This window comes from Varanus komodoensis, unplaced genomic scaffold (assembly GCF_004798865.1).
Source record: "Varanus komodoensis strain SLA01 unplaced genomic scaffold, ASM479886v1 scaffold9, whole genome shotgun sequence".
Taxonomy (NCBI): Eukaryota; Metazoa; Chordata; class Lepidosauria; order Squamata; family Varanidae; genus Varanus; species Varanus komodoensis.
Genome location: NW_025336598.1, coordinates 8,069,947 through 8,089,799, shown reverse-complemented (window position 1 = coordinate 8,089,799; position 19,853 = coordinate 8,069,947). Strand labels below are relative to the sequence as shown.

General features: G+C 43.3%; 1 protein-coding gene across 2 annotated transcripts in view; it reads left to right on the top strand.

Moving 5' to 3' along the window:
* SLC2A9 (solute carrier family 2 member 9) overlaps positions 1 to 19,853 on the top strand; it is an 84,534-nt gene that overhangs the window by 15,365 nt on the left and 49,316 nt on the right. Inside the window, exons 1-2 of one of the 2 annotated variants that reach the window (XM_044418428.1) lie at positions 7,576 to 7,631; positions 17,577 to 17,675. In XM_044418428.1, the coding sequence (XP_044274363.1) occupies positions 7,581 to 7,631; positions 17,577 to 17,675 (150 nt within the window). In that variant the 5' untranslated portion in view covers positions 7,576 to 7,580. Of the gene's footprint in view, positions 1 to 7,575; positions 7,632 to 17,576; positions 17,676 to 19,853 lie in introns of those variants that run through there. The other variant, XM_044418427.1, reaches the window with a different exon arrangement.

The following is a 19,853-nucleotide window of genomic DNA, read 5'->3' as shown; positions in this document are numbered from 1 at the left end:
ATGCTTTTCATAAAGTTTCCTAATTATAAGCAAACCACCCTGTAATAATTTGATGGATTAGAATTTTGAAAACATGGGGAATAACGACATTTCAGGTAGCAGACCTGTAATACATGAAAGTAAGACTTCCAACAAAGAATCCCACCAGTTGATGTTAGATATTAAAAGTTCTGGTGTAAGAATAAAAGATCAAAACCTGGTGCTCTTTCTATGTGAGCAAAGCCGGCTGGTGCCGGAGGTCAGACTAGATGGCCCAGAAGACCCCTTCTGACTCGCTCTGTTTCTATGTTTCTATGTTACTCTTTTGTTGAGAAGAAGATTCTTATAATCATTCTGTAGTTGGAAACCATTCAAGTAAATTTTCTGAAATATCTAATACTGAATTGGTGCTGAAGTAAAACAAAAAATACAGAAATTGCATTCATTCACCTGGACCAGTAAAGTACACAGGTGCATTTAATAAACCTGTTACTGTGCAACAGAAAAGGCAAGTATTCCTATTATGAGAAGCTTGTAATTTATTAGTCAAAATTTGAAACAAATGTATTACCTTAGTAGCTGAAAAATAGTATTCTCGACAGTGATAAAATCTTCAGTATCCAAAAGATAAGTCAAGAATAAATCAACTATAGCTGAAATTTTAATTTTCTTATGAGCAGTCACACCTAAATATTTGTTAAGATACAACTGAGATTCTAAATAAAGTTACTGTGTACTGAACATTCCAGTGCAACAGTAAGAAATAAATGATAGTTTTCCATGCCAGATTCAACTTCAAAATGAATTACTTACTTACATGCTGGTTAAGAAATGGCTATATAATCAATTATACCACCTCCACATTTTTCAAAGTGAGAAAATTCCCATGTTGATATTAATCAGTAGAAGCAGTTAACATTAACACAGTTATTCTTTTTATGAACTGAACAACAACAGAACCCTGTCCAGTCATATTTGGTATCTTTAAGAGGACTGTGAATTTAGAGGCAGTATGTATATCTGGTCCCAATATTCAACATGATGGTTGCATACCTTTGCAACATCACCTCCCATGCAATATTATTAGACTATTGTAATCTGTACACTTGAACAAATGTGCACTTTCGAACATGTGTATTTGTGCAAATCCCCACAAAGTTCATATGTGTTAGACTATAGAAAGAAAAAGGTATTTTTGGTTGGGGAAAAGCTTATTTTTTCAAATGGCATTCTTCCTAATTAGGAAAAGAAAAAACACAAAAATGCTCACATTTGGGAAGGCAAACAAAGTGAAACATGCTTCAAGAAAGCATTCTGGAAATCACAATGAGTTAATACATTGCCCACCCCACAGTGGGCACGGGGGCAGTGAAATCACAAGAGCAGACTCCAGGTGTGGATGAAGATCCTCTGCACTCATACAGAGTTTCTGGACAGGAATCACCTGATTGATCTGTGTCCTGGGTAGACCATTGCAATGTGTCCTGTGTCATGAGACCAGCTAAACCCCAGCCTGGGAGTGGAAGGAAGACCCGTCATCCAAACAGAGTGCATGACTCCTGTTCGCCTTTCCTTTCCTGGTACTTTACTGCCATCACTGAAGCCCAGACATCTGGAAGTCACAATACAGCCTTTGCAGCGGTGGCATCTTGGATGTGCAAGGTTAAACTGGCAACGATGTCCATTATTTTTCCATACCAGATGGAAATAATCAATTTTTTTCTGCCAAGCCTGTTGACCAGCTAGGGGGCTGATGTATGAGAAGCAGTTGAAGGGCAATGCATATTGGATTTAACACTCATTGGATGCACTTACAGGTGAACTTATGGGTGCCAAGCCATGCTGGGTGATTGTATCTGAACCCAGACAGTTTCCCATATGGCGGCTTGGCTAGTTGTAGCCAAAATGGGTTATTCAAGCCAGGCAACTGATCCCATCATGGGTAACCGAAATTGGCCAACAAGCCTCTTGGCAAGCTTCCTCAGGCCACCATCAGTTCTGGCAGTGCCACAGGTGCCCAAATGGCATTTTGGAGCAACAGGAACTGACTGGATGCCCTCTGTTGTGATTGCAAACCCTTTTGCCTTACAATGGCTTTTCTGTTCCTTTCCCCTTTTATGTTTTCCCCAGAGATCAGCTTTCACAAAACCCATTACAGCCATTAACATTCGCTCAAACCTTGGAAGAGCTCTCTGTGATTGCAAACCCATTTTCTCCCCTTCTGATGTGCACTGTGTTGTTGTCATGTGCTGTCAAGTCTTCTTCCAACTTCTGGTGACTGTATGAATGAGTGCCTTTCAAAACGTCCTGTCCTCCACAGCCCTGCTCAGCTCTTGTAAATGTAAGGCTGCGACTTCCTTTACGGAGCTGATCCATCTCATAGCTGGTCTTCCTCTCCTGCCTTTGACTTTCCTTAGCATGATTGGCTTCTGCCTTTGACTTTCCTTAGCATGACTGGCTTAGTGAGTCTTGCCTTCTCAAAAAGTATGATTGTTTCAGTTTAATCCTTTTTGCTTTCAGAGAAAGTCCCGGCTTAATTTGAGCTAGGACCAAATTAAAGTTTGTCTTCATGTCATTCCAGAGTATTGATCTAGGGCTATGGTTTGAACAGTCAATTTTCTTATCAGCTTTCTTCAGCTTGTACAGCCATCCATAAAGATTAGGAATACAATAGTATAAATAATCTTGGTCTTGGTCTACATTGAAACTCTCTTTCATTTGATTATCTTTTCCAGTTACTTAATTTCTGCCCTTCCAAGTTTCAATCTTCTAATTTTTGACTGCAGTCTCTGTGTGAATTGATGACTGAGCCAAAGTATGCAAAATCTTTTCACACTTTCTATTTCTTCATTGTTGATATTAAAGTTGCACAATTCCTCCATAGCCGTGATTTTTATTTTCTTAATATTCAGCTGTAGTCCCACTTTTTCCCTTCTTCTTTTTATTTAAGTGGGAATCATTTCAGTTATTTGCTGTTTTCTGCCAGTAATATGGTATTATCTGCATTTCCCTCTCTCTCTTTCAGTCTTTCACAAGTATTTTTCTGTGCACTCACAAAGAGCCAAAAGTTGGCAGCCTTGCCTGGTCAATGTCTAGGCAGGTACCTGCTGACAAAGAGCAACAGGTATCTAGCCTTAAGACTATGGTAGTAGGTGGCATATAAATGAATGTATAAATAAATAAATATGGATGCATGAAGGACTGGGTGGAACGGACGGGCCACAAAGAGTAAAAATAGCATGCCTGCCTCATGTTGCATACCCACTTTTAGCCCTCATGTAGTCTAGTTAACACAACTTGTTACTTGGAGTTCAGGTACAGCCAATTATGCACATCCCTGATTCCATAAAACTCTGCAGCAGAAGTGAGAAATTCTGCACCATTCACTCCTGTTCATATGCACCAAAGTGTTAGCATGTTTCTGATATATATATATATCTGATATATATATATATAAATCTCTAGCTACAAGTCGCTTTTACAGTTGAATAAGAATTGCACTGGAGTAAAAAATAGGACACTGTTTTGTGTTAACATTCCTGTTGACCATTTCACAGAGTGAATGAGTGAAAAAGAAGGGCCTTGTTAAAGAAACTGAAGTTCAATGCTTTCCTGACCCTAGGGGTGAACCAGCTTGACACACACCCTTGAAGAGTTGGTGTTGAGACATGTGATATGCAATGAAATTTGTGTCATTTTAGCTTTCCATTCTAAATTGGTGGAAGTACAAAGCACTTACAGATGAAAAGTCTGTTTGAAGTACCTTTCAACTGCGTAATTTTCACTGAATGTCCATTTCTGCCGGTCAAATATGTATTCAGCAACAGCAATAATAGCTGAAATGCTTCTCTGAAATTGCACAATTGCATCAAATCTATTCAAGGGGTCTACAGTTTTGCTTACCACACCACAGCATTCTCTCAGATGTATTCTCAGCATTCCCTAGCATGTATGACAAACCACAGGTTTCCTGTTGACCTCCTTGCTGTAGAAGGGAGATGTGCCTCTTCTCCCACCTAAAGGTGTGGAAAAAGCTTGGGATCCTTTTTAGCCCAGAACCCATAGCTGATGTGGGCTCAGTTTTGCATTGTACATAACCCTCTACTCTTCTTCAGATTTTCATCCTTGGAGCTGGTGAAGGGAGCATGCCACACTGAATTTTGGAAGTGTAGCAAGAGTCAGGGAGGATAACCCATCTCCTGGGAGGTGCAATGTTCTACAAGTAAAAAAACCTGGTTGGCTATCAAGGACAGACAACATTTTTGGACTGCTGCTAACTTTATTATGCGATACATAAAAGATAGTGGGCATGTCTGAGACTTCAGATGAACCTGCTTAGATGCCCCTGTGCAATCAAGAACCCACACAGAACAGGCTTCCCAACTGCAAAGAGCCTTCTAAGAACGTAGGGAGCTATCTTATACTGGCTCAAACCACTGGGCCATCTAAGCCGGAGGGCAGGCTAGATGGCCCGGGAGGCCCCTTCTGACTCGCTCTGTTTCTATGTTTCTGTGTTTCTATGAGGCTAATGCTCCAGTGTCATTGAGGCAGTATATTAATGCCAGGTTGCAGTCTTGAATGTTCAAGGGGATATCCATAGTGCTAATCCTATTTGGGGATTGCTATTGACCGCTCCTTTAACTTTGAGACTAAAACCCAACATGGATACAGAACCCCAGTATTCATTCATTCATTTAAAGCTTTTCTATCCCATCCCCTACAGAATGTCTTGGGACATTCAATGGTACCATCGGCCTTCACTGGTTGACACGGGCTGGCAGCAGCTCCCCAAGGTTTCTCCAGGTCTTCCTAGAAAGAGCAGGGATTGATGCTGGATCCTTCTGCAGGCAAGGCAGGGCTCTCCTGTGGGGCTCTAGGTCCTCCCATCATCTGAATGCACATAGAAATCTGCATCAGAGTTTTTGCACTAAATGCACAAAGATCAGGGAGCATTGCTGGACATGGGGACACACCTGCACCCTATTCCCACTTTTAGACTTCATAGTTAAGGTGAACCTACTGTAGAATCCAGAGCAGTTTCTGCAGCTGGACTCCACCCAAGGGATTGGCAGTGAAGCCCAGCCTCTGTGGGCCAAAGTATAATTTCTCTGTGACATAAAAGCTCGTAACATAGATCTATCTTAGCTACAGAAGGTCTTGTTTATACAGAAGTATTGGAGGATTGCTGTGTAAGGTCCCTTTGTTTGCAGCCTCATATGTATTGCCCAACAGTATGCTATGAGTTTATATAATTGTTTGGTACTCCTGCCTTCTCTGCTCAGGTCTCAGTAATGCATTCTAATAGTATCTCCATAGCTAGTTCAAGTTATGCAACTGGCTGCTACATTCTGGACCAGCCCTATTTTTCAAATAGTCTTCAAAGGCATCCCCACATGATTGCATAACAGTGGCCTCGACTTGAAGTTAGCAATCACAACATGATTTATATGTGGTATTTCTATATTGGTGTTTTGAATCAACCAAGGTGGTTTAACCAAAAATGAAAATAAAAATAGTAAAAAAGTTTAAAAACTAAGATAACCCTTAAAATAATAACACTTTAAAAACCCATGTTAACAAGATGTGTCTTGACCCATTGCATGGACAGAGCAGGTGTGCAGGCCAGTCACCACTCCAAAGGGAGCATATGCCAGTGTCACTGAGGAAGAGCTTTCCCACATGCAGGTCTCCCACTGTTCGTATTTTATATTACTATTGCTAATCAGGGCAAGAATGGTGAAGAGAAGTTGTTTGCACATTATAACAAACGAAGCCTACATACGTGCATTACAACTTGCTTTTTGCACACATTGATTTAAGCTTCACATATGAAATTGTCCCAGTTCTTATCCAATCAGCTCAGGAAGGCCATTGGGCAACAGAACAGAACCGAGGTACCTGGTAGACAAGAGGAGCCATAATCCAGTGAAGGCCACTCCTGGCATTTTAAGCCTCTGAGAACAGTATCATGTTGCCCTCAGGGCCAATCCTTTTATAGCATTTATCTTCACTACTGTCTACAAAACAAGGGGTCTTGTTTCCCCACTGGAACAGAGCAGCACAGAATGAGCCCTTTATGTAAAATAGTGAAATGATAAGCCACAATACATTCTGAACAGTTCATTACCTCTTGCTGGGGTTCCCAAGCTGGCTAATCCATAGCACCATATGGGATTTTGAGGGCACCACCATAAAATGGCTTGCATGGAGGAGGTGGCTTGTCCCACCATGGCTACTGTGGCTGCCTGGCTAATCAAAGGGTAGGTGCGGGGGGGGGGGGGACCAAGAAGCTAGCGATTGGAAAGGAGGGGGAAGTAGGAAAAAAATTGCTTCCTGGCCTCCCCAGTTTTCCACTCACACAGACCTTTCCTTTTCTCTCTCTCGACCCTCAACCTTGCAGTTTCTCTCCCACAAGTCTTCCTGCTTATTTCTCTCTTTTCTTTGATCCTAACCACCTTCTTTCACACTCTTCCTAAGCTCAACCTTGCTCTTTCTGTCTCCCTCACCCTCTCTCCCCTCTCTCTGACTCCAGCCTCACTCACTCACTCCCTGCCACCCCTTGCTTTGCTTTCGGCTCCTGCCTGCTGGATCAACAAGAGCTTCAGGAATAGGAAAAAGAACCCAACACCCTCCTTCAGTTGTTTATGTTAAAAAATGAAGGGGGCAAGGAGGAACATTTTTATAGGTGATGCATGGGTACTTCATCACTCCCATGAAGTCCTGTGTGACTGATGGGTTTGCTTGCCCCTTCCCTTGGCCTGTTCCAGATGGCTTCTGGGACTTAAAAGCGGCTAATAGAAGCAGAATATTGGAAGGGCTGCAGTCCTTAAACAAGGCAAGGGTCTCCCTCACACACACCATTATTTTTGTCATAATTCGCTTGTTAGAAAGGGGCCATTCCGGGTTGCTCCGTTCCAGCTTTTATAACATCCCCGTTGCATTGCATAATAAGTACAGAAGGCGCAGTTCAAACATGCGCCGGAGAACGAACGGATTCTTTCAGTGTAGGAAAGCAGCCAATAACGAAAGTCGATCGGACCTATCAAGGCTGGCGGGTTGCCTAGATTCAGTTTCACCCCACCCCGCAAAGGATCTCGTAGCGTTACGTTTAAGAGCGAGTTTATGATTCCCCGTTTTCCCTCGCTGGCTCGGCAGCAGTCCTACAGAAGAACACAGTCCTGTTCGAGCGACCCTCTTCTGGAGTATACCTGCTATCGCTTAGGGGAAGTGTGCCCTGTGGCGTTTGCGGGAGTCGTGTCAACCCGCCGGAGCTTCCTTCTCCTGAGCGATTCGCAGCTGTTTAGCAGCTAGAATCCGGCGCCACTCCCGATGCTCCCGCTTGATCTCTCCCGGTGTCCTCCCGAGAAGGTCGCTCAACTCCTCAGCCCCTTTTGTCTGGGCTCTGAGCGGCTCCTCCAGGTCGTTCGCTTTCCCTGCCCAGCGGCGGCTCTCTTTGGGCTCCACCTTTGCGATGCCCCGCCTGCCAGCCTGCAAGAGCCAAACAGGTACCGGAGTGCTTCCCCTGTTAGCACCCATGTGCAGCGGCAGAACCTGTTCTAAAGCAGCGCCGGAGGAGGCGGAGGCCCCCAAATCCTGCGAACATGGCAAACCTCGCTCCCCTGATCCAAACGGGCAGCAGAAAGAGAGGAAACGTAAGTAACCCGACGTGGTTACCGCTGGTGTAGGAAGCAGAGCGCTCCACGTGGCTTTTCTGCAGCTCTGTCCTGTGCGTATGATTACTCGGAAGTAAGCCCTACTGTGCTCAGTGGACTTGCTCCCTAGTAAGCTGCAGAAGGTTACAGCCACAGTTGCGGCCTTTGCCTAACAGACGGTTGAAAGGTCGGGCGCGGAAGGGGGCAATCCCAGGTTCTTCTCTGGCGGCGCAGCTTCTGTGGACAGCCTCGGATTACCAGCGAACTTCACTTCTTGAAAGGGGGCGAGGATCCAAATTCAGATTTTGACCTGGGGCTTCTCCTTCGTAATCTTCGATGGGTGTAATGGCTGGGTAGTGAGTGAAATGCACTTTGTACCTGCTCAGGGACATTTTCTTCTGTCCTGACTTCGTTCCTGGCGCAAAGGAAGCTCGACCAGTGAGAGACAGGCGCAGTTCTCCCAGGCAAGCCCCGCTGAGCCTGAGCAGCTCCCTTAGGCTTTCCGTGGCTGGCACAGCCGGGAGACCTTCCCGCGAGGTTATACGCCGAGCGTGCTGCGATTCTTTCTCACCCTTCTGACCCTTGCAAGGAGTGGGCTCCTTCCCTTTTAAAAGAGCCCCGGCAGAACAGCTGCTGGGCTGCAGCGCTAAAAATACAGCCCAACGCCCAGTATTACCCAAGGAGAAGAATTATGCAGAAATAAGCTGGGATATTATTAGCCGTAACAGAGAGAGGGGCAAGGAGAGGGGAAGTATAACTGCAATATGTAGATGTTTTCTTCCTAGCTCCTCCCCTTGAGCTTTACCTGCACCTTCCCTGCAGCCTTGGAAGGAAGGAAAGGAGGAGGAGCGATAGCTGTTGTTTTGGGTACAGAACACCCGAGGTTCCACCCCGGGCTTCTCCAACAGGGTCCTGCCCAAAGCCATCAGGAGCTGCTGTTGTTCAGGTCAACAGCACTGTGCCAAAGCTGGCTGGGACATGCTGGGAGTAGTAGGCCTTCTTTCTATCTAAGCACGCACACTGCTGCACCTTAGAGGGACCAACGATCTGCTTTTGTGTGAAGCAGTTTCCAGAACTGTTAATCCTTCATTTCATCCCCACCTGAACGAAAGCCAACTGCATGTAGGCTGCAGTTAATCACGTGTCCCTTCCTTGCATTTACCCCTTTCAGTGCCAGTTAAGATCTTCTGCTGCTTGATTCAAAGCCAAAATGTTCTCTGCACTCACCCTAAGCCAACACTTTAAAGAGCCTTGCTGCAGCATTCAAATGCCACTTTTTGCCTTCGTCGCTCCCTGCATCTTCACAGTGCCACTGGGAGCAGGCCGTTTCACTGTGCTTAATGGTGGGCCCGGTTGTGGCCCAGCCCCAGCTTGGTTCGTAAGCATGTTGGCTTCGATTATGTTACTCTGAAGTGCCATGTATTCTAATGGCTCAATATGCATTTTTTGCTTTAAAATCAATTAGTACAATCTAAGTGAATAAGACCAATATCATAAAAGCTTTCCCTACAAAATCTCATAGAGAAATGGTGCAGCATAGCCAATGGTTTTACATACCATGGCAGAGGTGTTGCTTCAGAGATTCCAGGCATATTCTTTGACAGCCCGATTAGCATTCTAAAAAGAAGCAAGTCTGTAACTCTTTTATATGTGGAGATACAAAGAAAATTGTTCATACTGTATTGAACTGTATTGCTCACCCACCTTGGATAATTCTGGGCAACAAGTGCAAAAAAATTAGAATAATTGGCAAACACTAGGTCCTTATTTTTACATTTGAAAAAAATACATTTTAGATTACATATATTTAATTCTACATATTCTATATGCAGTAAGACAGAAAAAAGTCCTAAAGCTCACAGAATGTTTCAGCTACTGTGGCTGTCTAAACCAGCACAGGACTGCTCTCTAAATCACTTTGGGTTTTGTATGTTCTGCACTACTTCTCCTTAACCCCTTCTGGCTCAGGCCCTTTGCTGCCATAGTCCTGGCTATGTACGAGGAGAAGAAGGTGGCGGCCAGCTAACTTTACAAGTTTATTGCAAAGGCCATTGTGATAATGGATTTGATATGCTCCGTTATATTATGTATTATTTATGTATTATCTCTAGGCCCATTTCAGTTTGACTTTAGGCCTGGATTAGGAATGGAGAAAGATTTGGTCACAGGATCAGAAGAGTCTCCCAAAGTTTACCTGAAATCTCTTTCCCTACAATTTATATCTGTTGGGCTCGATCCCCAGCCTCTATTCCTGCATGCCAACAGTATGTAGATAACATGCATCTCTGTCTTTCATGTTGTGAAATAGTACCTAGGGGCAGTAATGGGTAGGAAGAGGTCAAGCCAGGCAAGAGTATGCCTGGTTAATAATAATAATAACATTGTTTAAAGATTACCTGATATGAAATTCCCCTCATAGCTACTCGTATTGAAACTAGAACCCTGGATAATGGTTCTGTTTGTGACATAATTTAACTCTATGAAATACATAATGCTAAAACTTCTATTTAAATCAAATTGCCCTACAAAGCAGATTCCTTAATGGTGAGCAGTTCCATTCAGGGTACTGTAGTACTACATTACTTCTTACAATTACAATGAATTGGTTCATTGCACGTTTCCTGGACTGCACCATGAATTGTCCGCTCCGGTTGTCATTTACAACCACCATTCCTTTCCCAAGCCCATGCTACCTGTCTTGGTTCTCCATGAAACACTTTTTCCACGCTTGGCCTCCCTGATCGACTGAATGCATTCAGTTTATGCAAGTTATTGCACTAACATTAATACCCTTTTCAGGACAAGACGTGGCAGTGGGCAATAGCAGATGTTCTTGAAGGACGCTGGTTTAGACTCAGGCCTAGTTTGCAGACAGAATTGGCTTTGGTTGTATTGATGGGTGACCTTTTGCAGGAGTAAGACAGTATGACTGTGTTCATCTTGCTTGATATCAGCAGTTTTTGATACTGTTGACCATGATGTTTTTGTTTGGTTCATCTTCATGAGTCAGAAATTGAAGACATTGCGCTACATTGGTTCTGTTGTCATTTGTGTCAAACATAAAATAAAACTTCTTAGCTAATTGTGCTTACTTGGCAACATATGGACAAATAACCCAGTGGAAATCGGAGTGAAATTGAGTAAGCATGTGGGTATGGGGCAACAACGAATTTGTTACATGTGAAGCAAGAAGGAATTTGTGCTGAAGCTGAATTCTTTCCCAAGCGAGTTGCACAGCAGTGATTTCAGAGGCCAAAGCATCTTCTTTCATACTAATGTTGGGCAACAGCCATTTTGGGGGTGGCCGTACAAGGGACCTGAGACAGCAGCTCTTCAGGATGGCTGTATGGTAGCAGTCATTCTGCAAATGGCAATATTGAACAAAGTATATAAGGCACTGCTAACTACTCAGCAGCTGAAATAAGCAGCTCTGGGTGGAGTGGTCTGCTTGCTCAGGGGAGTAAAGCTCCTCTTGCATGCAATATATTTAATCATATTAATAACAATTACCAATAATATATAGGGGATTGTGCTGTTGGTATGTGCGTATTATCATTAGGTTAGAGGGTATCTTCCAGCAACATCTGTGCTTAAAACTTAGATTAGAAAATAGCTAATAAATGCTAGAGGCACATATGCGCACTGGTCAGCCTTTCTGTTCTCTCTCTGCTAACCCACATATCTGAAAGCTCAACTTACAAGCATGAGGCCAGCTGATATCTGGTTACACAGAAGGAGGCACACCAGGGGAGTTCCAGCTCACCACCAGCTGAGTGGGGTCCCTAAATCCTGACACCAGGCTCAGGGGCCCCCTCAAGGGCCTGAGGAACGTGAGGAGCCTAAGCTACTGATGCTGCTCCTACTGCAGGGATGGTGGCAGGAAGTAACAGTGGGGGCTTTGTTTTGGCTTCCTGGCAATTATGCTGTGGGGCACCACAGGATGCCATTTTGTCCCTCACACTATTTAACATTTCTGTAAAGTTTTTGGAAGCAGTCCTTAAGAGTTTGGGGATAAGGCGGGGTGAGGGGCAACAAACTGAGACTGAATCTTGGCAAGATGGAAACTCAGTGGGTGGCTGACAGGCATGGAAATTGGGAAGTTTGCCTGTTCTAAACAAGGCTGCACTCCTCCAGAAAGATGAGGTGCATCATTTGGGAGTAATCCTGGATTCATCATTGTCATTAGAAGCCCAAGGTGCTTCTTCGGTGAGGAACACCTGTTACCAGCTAAGGTTGGTATATCAGCTGCCCTTTGCTCGAGGAGGAAAGCCTGTCACTGCATTGGCTACCTCGCATATGGATCATTGTCATGCACTTTTCATGGGGCTGCCCTCATGCATGGTCTGGAAGCTGCCGCTGGTGCAGAATGCAGCAGCCAGGAGGCTGAGTGGAGTGCCTGGCCATCCACATATTACACTGGTGTTAAAGCATCCCCATGGGCTTCCTGTTATCATATCAAAACAAGTTGTCTTATAAAGTCCTGAACTGCCTTGGGCCAAGTTACCTGGCAGATCACTTTTCCCTAGTGGGGATCACCAGTGGAAGCATTTGGCGTTTTTCCCGGCTGCACCATGACAGCAACAAGGGAGCAGGCTTTCTCCGTGACAGTGTCCAGTTGCTGGAACAATCTCCGCATTAGTATTCAGGGGGTGCCACCTATTCATGCATTGGGTGCCAATTACAGACGCCTTTCTTTATCAGGCCTTCCCTGAGAGAATGTGCTCCCTAGTCTGTTAGTTTATGGTGATGGTTTACATTGGTTATGCTAATAGTTTTATTATTGTTTCATATATGTACATATTTAGCACTTTTGTATGTTAATATATGTATAAGCTATTTTAACTGCTTACAGATATTTTAAATATGTTCAGTGGTATATAAATGTATTAAATAAATACATTTCCATGAAGTGGCCACTGCTAACCTTCCGAACTTGGCCTGAAGCTGCACCAAGATATATGGTATCCAGTGGAGCCTTACGCATTCCCTTCCTCCCCCGGGAATGCCTCCCCAACAATGCTATGGGAGGGCTCTTTTAATTTGGAGCCCCTGCTTCAATTCCAGCATGGGAGTCCAGTGCGTGGTGGCCCTTCCCGTTCCATTGCAAAGACACAGCATGCTGTGGTCGAGTGGTAAGGTAGCCCATGTCCCCCTTTCCATGCTCAGGCACTGTCCACTTAAACTGAACCCACCTTGTAAAGGTCTTCCTAGTTGGGCTGGGAGGAATGATTCTGCAGATCAGTACAACACACACACACACGACACGGGCAGCCAGAATTATCCCTCGCTCCTGCTGTCAAACCTGGATCATGAAAACTTCACAAACGGGGGTGGTGGGTGCAAGGGGGAAGGACCCACTTGGCTGCTTTCATTCAATGGAACAAAACTGAGTGGTCTATTTCCTGCATCTCAAGCCCTGAGTGGGGTGGTCAGAGTCACATATTTTCTGTTTTGGCCATGACTTGGCATGTTGTGTGGGTTCAGATGACATGCTAAGCCTCAGAGAGCTTCCTAAACCCTACAACAAGCCATGGCTAGGTGACCTAAAAAAACCCCCCAAGGGAAATGGGGGGGGTCACATAACCACTAAGCCATCCTCCCCTACCATGGCTTAGTATGTCACACGGACACAGTCATTGTTCAAGTACCGAAAGCCTTGCCCCCAAAGAGAATCCATAAAGACAGGTGGGAGGCTGATCCATATTGACAAGCCAGTTCTAGCTGTTTTCATCTCCTTTGGGACCAGGGCTTTTCGAAAACAAATGAATCTTAATTTCCCATTCAAGAGCAGGGCACTCCAAACTACAAAATATCTGGGAGGGTTCACAACAAAATATACTGCTTCCACAGCACCACCCGCATGTGTACCGCTTTACAGCGCCCAGGGAAGGTGGCATTTTCTTCAGGGATTTTGGTCTCCTTGAATGCCGAATTTGCTTCACTGCTGTTTTGCCTCACTGCCTTTGCACAGTCTACTAATTCTATCATTCAGAAATACTATGAACGTTGCAGGCAATACCATTATATTGTCAGGGATATGCCAGTGTCAGAAATGCAGCTGTGCTATCTGGAAATATACATTCCATGTGCTTTTTTCCAGTGAAGAATAAGGTTGTACCATTTGCAAGTCTCCTTTTCCCTGTGCGCATTGTTTACTGGGACGCATAGCATTTTTTCAAAAAAAGGTCAAATATATATATATACACACACACACACCCCCTGGAGAAGAGCCTAATGCTGGGAACAATAGATGGCAAAAGAAGAAGGGGACGGCAGAGGATGAGGTGGCTGGATGGAGTCACTGAAGCATTGGTGTGAGCTTAAGTGGACTCCAGGGGATGGTGGAAGACAGGAAGGCCTGGAGGAATGTTGTCCATGGGGTCGCGATGGTCTGGACATGACTTTGCGACTAACAACAACAATATGTGTGTGTGTGTATGTGTGTGTGAGAGAGAGAGAGAGGTTTCATATTTTTAATTTTAAAGCCGTGCAGTTAGGCACAATTTTAGATCTGACTGTTGTGCTAAAACTGGTTTGGAAACTAGCTGTGAGTTTATTTATTTTATTTATTTAAAACATTTATATCCCGTCCTTTGCCAAAAAAACAAAACAAAAAACAAACCTAAGGATGGCTTACAAAAAGTTAAAATAGCAATAATAATACAATAGCAATAGTTAAAATTCAGTAAAAACACAACATAAAACACTTTCAAAATGAAAGAAAAGGAGAAGAGAAGAAAAAGAAAAGAAAGAAAATGCGACTGTGTAAAATCCTTAATTATTAAAATGATGGCTAAATGGAAAGGTCTTTACCTGACACCGGAAAGAGTAGAGAGTCAGTGCCAGGCAGACCTCTCTGGAGAGCGCATTCCATCATCTGGGCGCCACTGCAGAGGAGGCCCTCCTCCAGGTAGATACCCTCCATAGCTCCTTCAAAGAGGATTCCCCGAGCAAGGCCTCCCCTGCTGATCTTAAGGGGCATGAGGGCATGTGGGGAAGGAGAGGTTCCTTCAGGTATCCTGGTCCCAAGAGTTAGGTCTTTCTAGTTCATATGTTGCCTATGCCATGAACATTCTGCATGGCATTAAGTAATCAACTTACTCTTAGCCTCAGCCCCCAGCAGCAGTATAGAATTAATAATGCTAAGCTCTCTTCCATTTATTTGCAAGCTTGTTTATTTGACAAACACAAGTTTTCCTAGTGTTTCAGGATCACTTATGGACTTCAGGTTTGGAAGATCTCTTGCTCTCTCATGAGTCTCTGCAATCTAATGCATTACCTCTGGGTAGGGCTTTTTAGAACTCCATCCTCCTTGGGCTGTTATCATTTTAATGAGAGCAATTGGTCTGTCTTTCCACTTCGAATTTGCAACAGCCTGGAACCAGGAAATAGAGAAAGTGCTTAAAGCAGAGATGTTACACGGCCAAAGCAAAGGTTAGACTAGGAAATATCATAGTTTGATCCATTTGCTAGAAGCTGCTAATTTTAAAAAGCTCTTTAAAAGCAGTTCTAAGAAAAACTGAACTATAACTCTGAAGCTGCTTTAAATCTGTAGAATGGATTGGAGTACACTAATACGAGTGAACAGGTTTCTAGATTCCCTAGCTACTGATAAGGATAAAAAGTTCTGTAGTTTTATTTAATTTAATTTTTTAAATTTTATTTATTTTTTTAGTTTTATTTATTTAATTAAGAGCCAGTGTTATACAGTGGTTAGAGTGCTAGACTAGGGACCCAGGAGATCTGGGTTCTAGTCCCCGCTTGGCTGTGAAGCTCCCTAGGTGGCTTTGGGCCAGTCACAGACTCACAGCCCAACCTACCTCACAGGGTTGTTGTTATGAGGATGAAATGGAGCTATGTAAGCTGCCTTGGGTTTCTCCCAAGAGGAAAAAGGTGGGGTATAAATGCAGTGTATATTATGATGATGATGAACACTTATATTAGCCTTTAATCAACACAATCCCAGGGTAGTTTACAAAAGCTCTGGTGTGCTTGTAAATTCAACATCCATAAAAGCTTGTGCGAATTGGGAAAGGTTCTACAAAAGCCTCTCCTGACATGCCATAACCATGTATGGGGTCCCCAACTAAGTTCCACCAGGGTTTTAATAACTTTCATAGCACCTCCAACCTAAACCTTAAACAGCCCTTGCAACTTTCTAAGCACCATTTTGGACTCGAAGCAACAGTTTATATTAGAAGCCTACAGACCACCATATCAACTTAAATACTTCCTTCCAGAACACACCGTAAGACCCATTGCTTACGGCCAGGCACGGAAATACAGTCATATCTGATCAGATTTGTCTGACAGAGACTCACAATGTAAGGATCTAAACCAGGTAATCCTCTAAGTACGGTCCCCATCCCACAAAATGAAAAACCAGCTTGACAAAGCCAAACTGGTACCCAGTCCTAGAAGAGAAAGCAGAACACCCCCATTGTTGTCACTTGCCATTCCCAACTGAAACCACTCAAATATATCATCAACAAGCCCCACATTCCTCTCACAGGACAGGTGGTTGGTCCAGACTTGCTTACAGCAGCCTCCCAAGCTAAAATAGCTCATCACTAGTGACATTAGGCCTCATAAGAAGAATATGAAAACAGGGACCAGCCCCTTCAACAAACCCAGATGCTCCCATACCTATTATGGAAATACTATTGCAGGACCTAGTAATGTCGCCCACAGCAAAGGTTCATTCACTTGCTCCTCTTCCAATATGCTGTATCCCTTCTTTTGTCAGCAGTGCCCTTCTACATTGGACGTAGGGTGACCAGGCCACATCTATGGAAGGAGGTGGCGGCGGTGGTGGTGGTTGTTACATGCCATCAGGTCATCTCCAACTTGAGATATTTATATAAAGGATGGCATACAATAGCTTTTAATAAATAAATAAGCTTACGGTGACCCGATGAAGGATGGGCCTCAAAAATATGTAAACTCAAAGCTGTGCCTTCCTTTATGGAATCAAGCCATCATGTAACTGAGGTTCCCTTGTGAGCCTTGCCTTCTCATAATGGCTGAAGTATAACAGTTTCAGTTTCATCATTTTTGCCTTCAGAGAAAGTTCTGGCTTGATTTGATCTAAGACCCACCTGTTCATTTGTTGGTCCACAGGTATTAACAAAAGCTCTCCTCTAGTGCCAAATTTTGAACACATTAATTTTCTTCCTGTCAGCTTTCTTCATTGTCCAGCTTTCACTCCCATGCATATTGAATGCAACAGTGTGGATGAACTTGGCCTTGGTCTCCATCCTTTCAATAGATTAACCTTTCTAGTTCTCTCATTGCTGCCCTTCCAAGTCTGTCTTCTAATTTCTTGGCTGGTGTTTCCATTTGAATTTATGATTGAGCCAAGGTATTTAAAAATGTTCACAATAATAGATGAGCAGAGACTGGACATTTGAAAAACCAGTGGAATAATACTTCAGCCTCACAGGACACACTATCACTGACCTTAAAGTGGCCACTGGGCAGCAAAGAATCTTCAAATGGAAACTAGAGGCAGAACCTGTAGAATTCATCAACAGGTTGCATTTTGTTGCCAGAGGCTAGAAGTGAATAAAGGTTTTTATCACTATGTTTATTTGCTTACCTAATGCCAAGATGTTTATGTTCCAGGTAGCAACTTTACCATGATTAACTATTGTTAATAATGTCATTGCCACTACTGAAACATCCTGCATTTCATTTCCTTCTAGGCTCAGTGTTTTACAATTCTGTCCCATGCTTCCACCCCCCAGCCACAGATTATATATACCTGAAATTCTCAGTAGCAATGCAAGCAACTGATGTTCATCCAGTTCATCAGGTGCCAAATGTATTTGTTAGTTTTTGGGATATCAAAGACTCTTTGTTTGCCCCCCCCCCCCCCCAATTGTTTGGCTGAGAAGCATCCTTTGCTGTAAATGATCAGTACTTTTCTTTTTCCTTTTTTCCCAGGAATGGTCTGCTAGTCTCGTGGTTGCTTCTTTGGCTGGAGCCTTTGGATCCTCCTTCCTGTATGGTTACAATCTTTCTGTAGTGAATGCTCCAACAGTGGTGAGTGAACAAATTTTTTAAAATCCAAGTCCAACTTGGCTTAATCTGATACAAGTTCCCTTGTTATATATGTGATAATTGTTCTCTAGTTTACTTTCCCACAGCAAATATTCCAATCTGAATTTACAGTGTTTGTTAAAAGTATTTTAGAGATGTATGTGCTTTATTTAGTTGTGGTTCTTTGTTTCTTTGCTTTGTTTTGTTTTTGGCAGTTTTCATGTCTATGATATAGTCCAGTAGAGGGCAATGGAAAGACAACACTTCACATATTAGATAACAATTGTAATTGTAACCATTAAATGTTGGTTACCATTTGAGAAACTCAAGTTCGACAGATCTAACCTTTCCCAGACTTACCTAGCAATCCTGTGGGCTAGAGACAGCAGCTGGATGGTCTTAAAATTGCTTGGATCCTTAGCTATGAGCCTGGAACATTGCTCCAGCTCAGGGGGATTTGATTTAAATCACTACATACTTGGCATGAATGCCTGCCTTACCCATAAATAGGGGGATTTTATTAAAATATTCTCGACCTGAGTCTCGTTTATGACCTGCTGCCATTATAGGTTTTCTCCTCCAGGGAAAGAATAATATGACAAACCTCAAACTAGGCATCCTGCCACTGCTTATTGCAACTGCAGCTCCTCCTCCTGAACCCCCTTCATTCAGGGACAGAGGGCAGGTAGTAACTACACTTGGCCGCCATCATTGCTGTCCTGGTGACTCCCCTGGTGATCAAATGGTGATGGCTGCTAGAGTGTTCCTATGGGCAAGCAATAAGTGGTACAGAGGAGCAGTAGCCATTACACCGGCCTCTTGGGTCTGGGTGGTGGCTGTTCCTAGGAGCGCTCGTCATGACTGCCCTCAGTAGGGGAGCTGCTGGCAGGCTGGCCTGTAATTGGTGGGACTCAGCAGTATTGCCACAGATACTGTAAGTGTAGGTAACAGTGGTGCTCCATTCTGTGCTCGTGGGGAAATACGTTTCTTCTCTTTCGTGCTGCAGGTATATATGATACTGGTTAATTTATATTAATATTGTGGCAATGTAAGTGTCCCAAGCCATAGGATCACCTGGTTAACAAAGTTAGATTCTGCAAAAGATTCTAGGACTGCAGCACAGCTCGCCAGTTCCAAAAAGCAATGATTGCTATTTCAATCTACCTTTGTGAAAGTTCCCCTGAAAATAAAAGCAAACACATGGAGTAGTCTAGGAGCCCAAGAATTGCCTCTAAGCTAGGGAGACTCAGAAAAATATTAGATACTTGGGTTATCAGGCATTTAGGCTAATCAAAACATGCAAGAATATCCTCTTGAAGTTTCCTTTAAGTCTTCTGATACTAATTGTTCACAGGCTTGTCAAAGGTTGCTAGATTACAGTTTCCCATTACCTTCCATTTTATTTATTTTATTTTTATTTTATTTTTTTATTAAAACATTTCTATGCCGCCCCTTGCCGTAGCCTATTTTAGCAAATAGGACTGATAGAATAACCAGCACATATAACTCCATTTGCATGACCTTCTAAACAACGTTAGCACTAGGTTTAGTAAAGCTTAGCAAAGTTGCTTGTGCTTGTGCCTGTCTAAGAAGGATTATATGAATATATCTTTAGAGGGATATTTAAAACTAAAAGGAAATTTAAAGGATTCAAAATTAAATGAAATTTCAGAAGGTTAAAAAAATTGCATTAAGCTGCTAGTCTCTAACCAGTTTCTAACCATTTTGTATGTTTGCTTCAGTCATATTCCACACAGCTCTTACCACTGCACTTGCTACACCAGACTTTGGCCATTAGATAAGCTCTCATATTGTTTTTGAGAGCTAAAAAAAAAAAAATACACCTGCAACAAAAAAAAAACCTCCGGGGGGGGGGGGGAAAAAAAAAAAAAAAAAAAAAACCTTAAAAAAAAAAAAAAACGGGGGGGGGGGGGGGGGATGCACAACTAAGAAGCAGAACTCTTAGCAAAACTCAAAAGCAGAGTTATTCTACTATGAAACAGCCTGGAATAACCCTGAAGACAGTTGTGAAATTATATTGTATCATAGGAAATGGTGATACATTTTACTTCAGAAGCAGCAAAAAGGAAGTGATTTACTGTAGTTGCTGATGTAACTGCTGAAAACCACATTACTTTTCCAGGAAGTGTCCTGAACAAGCAGCAGACTTACTATTTCAGT